Source organism: Pleurodeles waltl, chromosome 3_1, assembly GCF_031143425.1.
Source record: "Pleurodeles waltl isolate 20211129_DDA chromosome 3_1, aPleWal1.hap1.20221129, whole genome shotgun sequence".
Lineage (NCBI taxonomy): Eukaryota > Metazoa > Chordata > Amphibia > Caudata > Salamandridae > Pleurodeles > Pleurodeles waltl.
Window position 1 is genome coordinate 223,083,512 of NC_090440.1, and position 10,421 is coordinate 223,093,932.

General features: G+C 43.7%; 1 protein-coding gene across 1 annotated transcript in view; it reads left to right on the forward strand.

Annotated features, from left to right (window-relative positions):
- LOC138283411 (uncharacterized) overlaps positions 1-9,631 on the forward strand; it is an 88,030-nt gene extending 78,399 nt beyond the window's left edge. Inside the window, exon 7 of the mRNA XM_069221375.1 lies at positions 9,411-9,631. Within this exon, the coding sequence (XP_069077476.1) occupies positions 9,411-9,491 (81 nt within the window). The 3' untranslated portion in view covers positions 9,492-9,631. The remainder of the gene's footprint in view (positions 1-9,410) is intronic.
- Positions 9,632-10,421: the final 790 nt, after the last annotated feature.

Here is a 10,421-nt window from a genome sequence, read left to right on the forward strand (position 1 = left end):
GACAAAACTGAGGTCCTGATCTTCGGGAAGAACACCTCCGTATGGGACCGCAGCTGGTGGCCAGCAGAACGTGGACCAAAGGCCCTCTCCATAAGACCATGCCTGAAACCTCTGCATCATCCTTGACAGCAAACTATTCACGAATTGACAAGAAAACTCAGTTGCCTCCTTCTGCTTCTACATCCTCCGTATACTCGGCTGAATATTAAAATTGATCCCTGCTGACACCAGAAAGACCGTCATGCACTCCCTGGTCACAAGCTGCCTTGACTATGGCAACACTTTTCACGACGGAATGTCTTCCCGGCTACTTAAAAAACTTCAGACTCTACAAAACAACGCAGCCAGGCTATTCCTCAACCTCACCAAGTGCCCAAGAATTACTCTACACCTTAGGAACCTCCACTGGCTTCCTGTCCAGAAGAGCTACCAATTCAGAATCCTCAGACTCGCATACAAGGCTCTCCACAACCTAGGGCCATCCTACATTAACCATTGACTGAGCTTCTATCCCAGCAAGACAACTATGCTCCGCCTCTCACACATATCCCACATCCATCTCAGACGCAGAGGAGGCCGCTCCTTCTCCTGCACAGCAGCCAAGTCCTGAAACAGCCTGCCCCTCCACCTCTGAACATCTCTCTCCCTAGTAGACTTTAGAAGGAGACTCAAGACGTGGCTTTTTGACGGAGACACAGCATCTTTAACACCTAGATACCCTTAGGGGTCATAGTGCTGCACTTTACAAAAGCTATGATCGACAGACGAGTAATAATGTTCTTCAGCTGTGGCAAATCCTTTTGCTGGCAAATTGGTCGATCTGGATTTGCATTTCAAGATCCAGAACTAGCATTTCCTGGAAGATGGGGACAATAAATGCATAAGGAGCTCCACATAAGCGCCTTGCTTTGATTGTCATTTTTCAAATATTCCCTTAAAGTGTGCCATGAAGAGGAAGATTTTAACTAACCAAGGAAGTTGTTGATTAGTGGGCTTACCCAAGTCGGAACGTCTTTATTCTTATAAAACAGACTGAAGACAACTTTTGATTGAGCTGTCTGAAATTGTTGTAATCAGGCAAAGAAAATATGATTACACAGGACCAATAAGGCTTGAAATAGTTTAGGAGGAACTGACAGAGGGAGGTGCATACTAAAATTAGAGCAGGGTGCTGGTATCGTTATATTTGTGCATTTCCCCCCTCCGTTTGTCAAACCATTCCCAGAAGGGGAGGGCCTACCTCTATTCGAATTCCCAATCTCTTCCGAGGTACCTGGGTTGGGAATCTGTATTTGACTGATCCTATTACAGAGAAAAGCCCTTTCTTGTTGGCCATTTGTATTTTATTAATGGCTTGGGCTATGGCCTGTAATGGATTAACATCAGAATCCATGTAGTATTAGTGCTTGGCAAACTGTCAGTATTTCAGTGATGTTTAAACCACGGACTCCAAGGCTAACTGATCCTTCCACTTCCATTAAACTAAGAGCCGTACCAAACCACATGCTCATAAAAAGACTGTACAGAGGAAAGACAAGAGATAGAAAGAGACAAATCACTCCATCGGATAGTGGACTTCTATAGTACACGATGGTGGACTACATATTACAATGAACCACTCGGTATGTGGCATATTGACGGCTGAACCCCATGACCAAGTGTTAGGAATTAGAGGAACTGTTATCACCCCCGAATGGCCAGGCCTCCATTCAGCAGCTGAGAGATCCTACCAACTGCTATTGCTAGGCCAATTGTAATTCCGCACTGTTGCTTACATTTTTTCCTAGTTCCCATTGACTTGGAAGTTCTCAGTTTTTTCTTGCTTTTCCCACCTTGCCGCAGAAGTGATGTTCTCCTGTGGCTCCACCCTCTTGCGCCTACCCATTCCTCTATGGTCCAAGGACAGTTCTCCTGATTCCTGCTGTGTCCTCTGGAGAATTCAAGTTCTGAAATTTCTCACAGTGCCGCTTCATCAGTAACTTGTTCCGAAATAAATGTGACATAAAGGCCAACACCCTATTATACAGAACAAGTAAATCAAAACCACCACAACCGTAGTGAAGCACTGCTCCACCAATCTACCAATGAAAAACGGTGCATTAGCTGTTGGCCAGTACATCACAAAAGATGGCTGGCATTTGCTTGCATCCCTTGTATCCCTTTTCTATTGCTGTCTTCAGAGAGCCAAAGCATTGTTCAGCTAGACCCCAAAACAAGTTTAAAATGTTTTTCCCATGTAACCTTTATCAACTGCTGTACTTAAAAACAATCCGTTGGCAAGAATTGAGCACCTGGCATGAGTCTGTTTAGTGGTGTTATTGCATTAAAAAAGGATTTCTATGGTGTCACAGTAGCCAGACTACCCATAGGTTGTCCTATCAATTTTACTGAGGAACCCACTGTAAAGGATGACATCTAACCCAAAGCTATGAAAATATATATTTATTAGAAACAGCTTAATAACTACAAAATGTTAGACAAGTGATTAGTGCAAAGTGTCTGTGTAGAGCATTTTGCTCCATATTATCAAGTTATTTTACTGAACCCAATCAATTTTTTCTGCGGCAATAGCAACAAGGATAAAACCCCAAAATAGAAGCTGACAAGTTCAAATTCTGAGATCCATCACTTCTGGCATAATTCTACTTGTCTTCCTGACTGGCATCTCAGCCTCACCTCCTCACTCAGGTTGTCCAAAACCATGCTCATCTTCAAGGTTTTGTCATCAAACTAGGGACATATTTCGTACCAGGTATCTTCTGACACTCTCCATCACGTTCGGTTAATCAATATGTATTCTTCATCACCTGGTCATTGCAATATATTCTACTGCAACCCTCCCTGCTACCTATGTGTGCCATACCTGAAATTACTCTGAGACCATCGCAAAGTGGCTATAGCGCGCTACAAAAATTCCAAATAAAACTGAGTTAAAATTAATAATTGTTATTCATGTTTCCAAAAACACTTCCAACATTTTCTAGCTGGCAGAAGGCAGCAGGCACTCGGTCGAAATTAAAAATCCCTTTATAAAACATAGCAGCATAGAGAAGAACCGACCGATTTGCCAACACCGATGACCTTTCTCAACATCACATGGTCTCACAGCACCAGGTTTTTTGCATCGTCACACTATTGCTGATGCTAACTAGCTGGCTGAAAAAAGTTAACCTAATTTGTTACAAAGTGCAGTTAGTTGATTAGTGCAGTACATACCCGTTTACATTCTCGCACGGGCTTGCATCATTAATCACCCGAAAGTACCAATGTTCCATTTCAGTTCCCCAACAATAATGCCACCCTGTCCATTCCCATGAAGGAACATTGAGCAGGCAACGCTCTGTGCAAAACGTGTAAACTATTTATCGCAGGCATCTGGACAGGAGTCATTATGTATTCACACTAAAACATATGAATCCTGGAGCACATATAAGAAGAAATATTCCAATACATGGCCATCAGCTCTTAGTAACACAAACATAATATTGCAAACAGTACTTCCTCGAGGAGCTTTTCAAATGTTGAAACGTCATTTGCAAAACTGCACAATGTAAACATGAAGATGATCGAATGAGCATCTAACTTTCACCTCCGAATAAGAAACTGGCTGAACTGAAAAGCGGATGACTTCAGAGTTGTTTTCTTTCCAACTGCACACCCTGGCCAGCACTGGCTCCATAACAGCCTACAGTAGGGTGTGTCCCTCCTGGAAGTATGATCTAAGCCTCTCATTAACTAACTGACAGAAACAGACAACGGGGAAAAGCGCTGCCCAGTCTGAAAGCTGCCGCCGTGAAGGACTATCAGCAGGAAATGGACGGGCCTTAAGACAAAACATTACTTGGTCGATGGCTATCCCAGTATCAGTCCTAAAGTAAAAGGCTTATGGCACCACAGGTCTACAGTCAAACCGCACCCAGGAGAAAATCTATGGCAAGGGTCTGATAGAGCGGTCCGTACTAATAATTTACCTGTATTTTGGACGCTCTTTAGGCCGATGAATCTTTTGACTAAGTAGGACTCTCCGTACTCTATATCGGTTAATTTAATCAAATCAGTAATCAATAACGAACATAAGCAATACCTTGATCAACATAACACTTAACAATTAATCCAGAATACATTTCGGCGAACCCTGACCTTTCAGCCAGGAATAACCACATCAGTTTATTCAAAGTTAGTGAATTTTATTTCCCTATATTAACAAAGCTAGCACAATATAGATGTGTCTCAATACCAAATGATAAACATATATGAACATTAATAGCTGTCCATAACGGCGAAACAAGTGCAATCTATGTAGCATTTGAATAACAAGGCATTCGATAATAGCAATGCAAATCACTAAAACTATAATCTGTAACAAACTAATTGCATACATTTAGTCAGCATAACAAGATCTCAAATTGCATCGTGCGACATAAGGAATCCTCATCTAACCTCAAATTAGCATTGGCATGTGGGACTTCATGCAAAAACAATTTAGCAACATTAATTTAGAAAACTCCTAACTAGGGCCCTTATCAAAATCAGCAGTTGGTTACCTAAAGGAAACACAATGCAATTGTACAATTTTCCTTCATATTTACCAATTACGATCAGCATTCAAGGAAGTCTTCGTCTCACAGGTACCGTTTCTCGATCAACATGGGACGGGGCAAAGGGGCAGGGGTGGACGGGGCAATTGCCTCACGGCGGCAAGGTAAAACTACTACTTCATGCAAAGGGATCAAAGTTAAAGTCTCTAGGGCAAGAATCATTAAAGTCTCTTTCTCTCGATTAGAGAAAGCATCAAAGTCTCTTTCAAAATGGCGTCGCAGCAAAGTGGGCCATAATAGCTGCAATGTCCTGCAAAATGGCGGGTATCGGCTGGTGATGGCTGCAATGTCCGGGTAATGGCTACTTTCCTCTCGTGCACCTGGTCTAAATAGACAACAGTTCAAATCCAGTAGGGTCTTCCATTGGAGGGTTCATAGGTTAGCTTCAAATTATCCAATCAAAAACAACAGTTCTCAAGCTTTTACTTAAGCATACATTATCCTTGGAGACGGGTACGTAAGTTGCAACATTTTATACCAATTAACTCACTTTCAGAGCTTCCATTGTCCGCACCTGCAGATCGACCTTGGAGTAAAGAGAAAATATGCCAGGCTGGCACGAAACCTTAAGATAAGCATGTGAACGATCTCAGTGGAAAAGTACAGCTTCAAGCAGAAATACACGTTTAATAGCACATTGGAAAAATACGAGCATCTAAACCGTGAGACCAGGCAACTAGGCCGAAGCCTGCACTAAAGTAATGCTAAGCTAAAACATTTCAAACAAGCAAATCATAGCACACGTTTACGATTATGTCGGATTAGTGCAATTCTAATACACCACGTTATATAAAGCACGCTTATAAATGTTGGCAAACTACTCTGAGGGCACATTTTGTCCCCGTACAATCTTTATTAGTTCGGTTAAAGTCACACATGATTATTTCACACTACGTTTATGCGCTAATAAATGTAAAACCTTCATTTTCTGCTTCATCAGGTCTCAAACCTTTTCTGTAATAACCGCTATTTATATGCAATGAAAATTAACCCTAACTTCTACTGTTAGTGTTGAAATAGTGACCACATCAGACACAATTACATTAGTGTCAACCCCACGCACGCAAGATTACCGGTAGTGGCCACCTCAAGTGCATCATGCAGATTGGCAAGCAGTAATTGCCATGCAATATGTCTCGCATTTGCAAGAGTTAGAGCTATAGGAATTGTAAATGACAATGTCTTTTGCCTATGTCTTTTGATTTGGAGTGTAGGGGATGTATATGGTGTGGAGTGGAAATTTGTGGCTTGTATTTTAATTGCTACCCATGGAAGTGTGGAGTGTGGAATTGTGTGGTGCAGTGTGTATTTGTGTAGTGGAATTATGTGGCATGGTGAATATATATGGTTGTGTTGTGGTGCCCTCTAGGGGTTGTTTTGAGCATTCCAGTCTAATGGCAAAAATGTATTTCTGATTAATGTTTTTTTGGGTTTACATGATGATTGTATATATTTTATTAATCTCTCCTTATTGCAGTTATGACCATGATTTAGGCCAGTGTAACACCCTTATTACACTATGGGGGTCATTTTGACCTCAGCGGTCTTTTTCAAATACCGCCGAGGGACCGCCGTGCGGAAGACCGCCAGTGGTGGCGGTTTGCCGCTCATCCTATTATGACTGTTGGCAGCTCTCCGTCCTTTTACGGACGGAGAGCCGCCAACAGCCGTACTGGTGGGAGGCGGGGAAGTGGAGGTTGCTCCACCTCCACCGCCACCGCCACGCCAACAGAACACCGCCCAGCGAATCACGTCCTGTGATTCGACGTGGCGGTGTTCTGTTGACGGTGTGGTGTCGGCAGAGCTGCCACCATGGCTCCCGTCCCCTCCGGAGGATCGTCGGACCAGGTAAGTCGATCGTCCGGGAGGGGAGGGGGGTGGGGTGTGTTGGGTGTTGTGTGGGTGCATGGGGGTGTGCGTGTGTGTATGTAGAGGGGGTGTGTGAGTGCCTGTATGCCTGCGGGGGTGTTGTGTGTATGGGAATGAGTGCGTGTATGTCTGTGGGTATGTCTGTATGAATGTGTGCGTGTATGTTTGAATGCGGGTGTGTGTGTATGACTGTGTGTGTGGATGTAGGCATGTATGTCTGCGTGTGTGCGTGTAAGTATGTAGGTGGTGCCTGTGTGCGTGTTGTGTGGGTATGGGTGAAGTGATGTTGGGGGTCGGGGTGGGGAGGGGGGCCCTGCCACCTTTGGGGGGTGGCAGGGGTGGGGGGGTAGGGGAGGGAGTCAGGGTGGGGGTGGGGGGTGGGGGAGACCCCTATCAGTGCCAGGGAAGGAATTCCTTGGCACTGCTATCAGGTAAGCACTATTGCTTACCGCAATGGATTTCATGGCGGTTCAAACCGCTGGAAATCCACGGCGGTAAGCCGGGTCCAAATACCGCCGGCGGTATAGTGACAGCCGCCGGGCTGGAGACCCAGGTCTCCAGCCCGGCAGGCGGAACAGAGAACCGGCGGATGACCATGGCGGTAACCGCCATGGTCATGATTCCACAAAGTAAGACCGCCAGCCTTCCGCCAGGGTTATAATGACCCCCTATGACTGTTTGAGCACCCTTGATACGTTTGGGTGACTCTTCTAGTTTATTTCTCTCGTTACTCCTCTGTGGCCGTCTTGTGTATTATTTTTTTTTGTGGGGGGAGGAATTGTGTTATCCAGCCAGCAACTCTGATGGTGGGATGGTGAATGTGGTATTCTATTAGAATTAGCATGACAGAATTAAATCAGGATGCTAAATGTCAACATTTAAATTTTTTGCTGCAGACAGAGGAAGAAGGTAAATGGAAGTGCTTTAGTTGTATGCAGGGTCACTGGAATTATGTGGCAGGAATGGACCAAATTATGAGGCAGGGTTGACCAATTTATGAGACAAGAAAAGTCCAATTATGCATTTGTAATGCCAATAGCAAGACCTATAGCATTGCAAATGCTTGTTTTATGTCTCTTACTAGAGAGTGCATTTGCAAGTTTCCAGGTGTGGTTAGTGTACATTGTATTTGCACTTTCTCGGACCTCTGCCAGGGCATCTTCATTTTGACCTTGGGTACCACCACCCACGCAGGGGCCCCTAAAATAGCTACATCTGTGCACATTAATCTTGATCTGCAGCATCCAGGCTCTTAAACTGTCCTGTCTTAACATGTTCTATATGCAACCAAATGCAGATCAACACCATTTTAGACACTTCCTGAAGCCTCCAAGGTTGCTCTAAAATTACTGCAAATAAATTTTGAAAGGTGGAAAGCCTAGGACATAGAGACCATTTAGTTTTTAATTGCGCTTAACACAGAGTTTCAGTTATTGTTGTCTTTGTAGTTTTGGGAACTGTGGCACTGCATTTGTCTCGACCCAGTTAGACTATAAGGGAGGCAGGGGCAGCTCCTCCCCTACGGCGGAGGAGCGTCGCCCCTGCCAGCAGCAGTAGCTGCAAACCCTTAAATACAAAACAATAATAAACTATGGCCCTTATTATGTCCCTGGAGGTCTTCTGACCGCCAGGGTTAATGTAGCGGTATTACTGCCAACAGGCTGGTGGTACATACCGCCACCATGTGAGATTGGTGGGTTGCGGGTTGGCTGCAGCCAACCCGCCACTTCTCCACTCATAACACCATGGTGGTATGAGCCACCAGGCCAAAGATGTCTATCTCCAGCCCGGTGGCCGAGTTAGTACCACCGATGGCATTATGAGCCGGCCTACCACCATGGTTTTTGTGGCATTAGCAATGCCATGAAAACTATTACAGTAGGTCCTACCGGTGACAGGGTATGAACTTAATAAATAAATTACATTAAAATTAACGAGCCTAAATGGTACATGTAAATATTCTATAAAATTGTTGATGCTCAGTAAGTACTCTGTAAATGTGTTTTAAAGCATTTTTACTACTTTAAAATGGATGCGATCGAACACGAGGATGAGGGAAGTCAGAAAGCTAGAAAGAACTGGAGAAGAGACAGAGAGTGAAAGAGGGAGGGGGGGCGAGACCACATGAGAGAGTGGCTGAGACAGAGATGGAAAGAAAGAGCTGCAGAGAGAAAAATCTCTACAGAGGAAGGGAGAGAGGGTGATAAGCCCAAAAAAGTAAATGAAGAAGGAGAAAACAATTGAGAGAAAAGCAAGGAAAAAACAGCTAAAGGAGATGAGAAGAGAGTGCGAAGGAGGAGAGACTTGGGTTGAAACATAATTTGTTGCTGTCTTCCAGCAATATTAGCTTTTTTTGCACAAATGCTTTAAATGCAACGTTCTTTCCAATGCAAGTATAGTAATTTACAGTATTTTGTCTGCTCACTCGTGGTACTAATGCCTGGCAAAGGTTTACACATGTATACAATCCTGTCAATACACCGTGCCTTTGCTACAATCAACATACACTATAACTCTTGTCTTGCTGCCTGCCTGGTTATTTAGCCACAGCAGTGTTGATGTCACTATCTCCCTGCTGATGTGTACATAGGGTGCAGAGATGGCCCCCTTTCTTCTGAAACCAGCGAATCTCGGAAACTAAAGAGAGACACTGCCTTTGCACAAAATAACCAATAAACGTTAACATTTAAATAAACAATTAGATACGTTCTCAGAAGGCAGGGAGATGCAGTGCAGGCTTGTTTAAAAAGACAGAGAGGATCGCGGAGCAAGAATCCTCTGCAAAAAATGGCTCAGTGAAGAGAAAAAGATAGACAGGCAGGTAGAGCACAAAATATGGAGCAAAACCTGAAACGCAAGCAGGAAACGAATGAAACAAAAATAACACCAGTAAGGAATGAAAACAGAGCCAGTAAAACATTTGTAATTTTGTTTGTCCTGCAGAGCACATTTCCAGCCCCCTTTAAGGAGAGAGCAGCTCCGATCAGAGCACAACAGCTGGCCTTTTCCATCTTGGGAGGATGAGGCGGGAGAAATGAATGCTGCACTAAAATTCAAGAAGCTCAGCCTAAAACGTCTACAGTGTCACACCAGCAAGAAAGGAAAAATAAAGGAGTCCCTGAAACCATGGTGTAATTATACAGTAGTTAGTCCCTGCTCCTAAAGAGAAAAAGGTGGGACAAAGAGGTATGACTGACCACTAGCAAGCAATGATTTTTTAATTACACTGAAACTAACAAATTAAATGGCTTTAAGCCCAAAGAAGTATACGTATACTAAAAGTAGACAAGAGACCGTATGCTTACCCTCAACCTAAAAAAGGCTTTATCTATTTGGAATGAGACAGCCACAGCAGCAATACCCCTAGCACCCAGATAATAGTATTTGTAATTCATCTTCCCAAACACTGCATTGCTTGTCACTGAAATATCAGCTTTATCCCCTTGGCAGCTGGGCCTTATGCCCCCTATGGTACCGACCCTTTTTTTGGCTATTTGGGGTAGTTCACGCTTACGGTTCCATAACTTTTTTTCACATAAGGTATCCACTCCAAATATGTGTCCTTTTTTCCCAACATCCTGGGGATTGTAGAGGGACCCAGGGTTTGTGGATTCCCATAAAGTGGGCCAATAGGCAAAATATAGCAAAATGTTGAGTTTTTTTTAGAAAAATAGGGAACAAGTGCTCCAGATAAAAGTGTCTGTTTTTTGCCCTAAAAATGGCATCCATGAACAGTTGGATGTACTAAAGTCACCATCTTCACAGCTTTCAGGAACATACAGAGCTGAATCAAAAAAATCGAAATTTGTTCCCCAGTTTTGTCATTTTTCAAAGAGGTAGCCTATTTTCCCTATTGTTTGTGCTCTCAACCTACTTTCAGTTTGTGGTGAAACCAGTGTGAGACCAATGGGTGAGCCGGAAAAGGTACAGACTTCTGAAAAGTAGACAATTCCA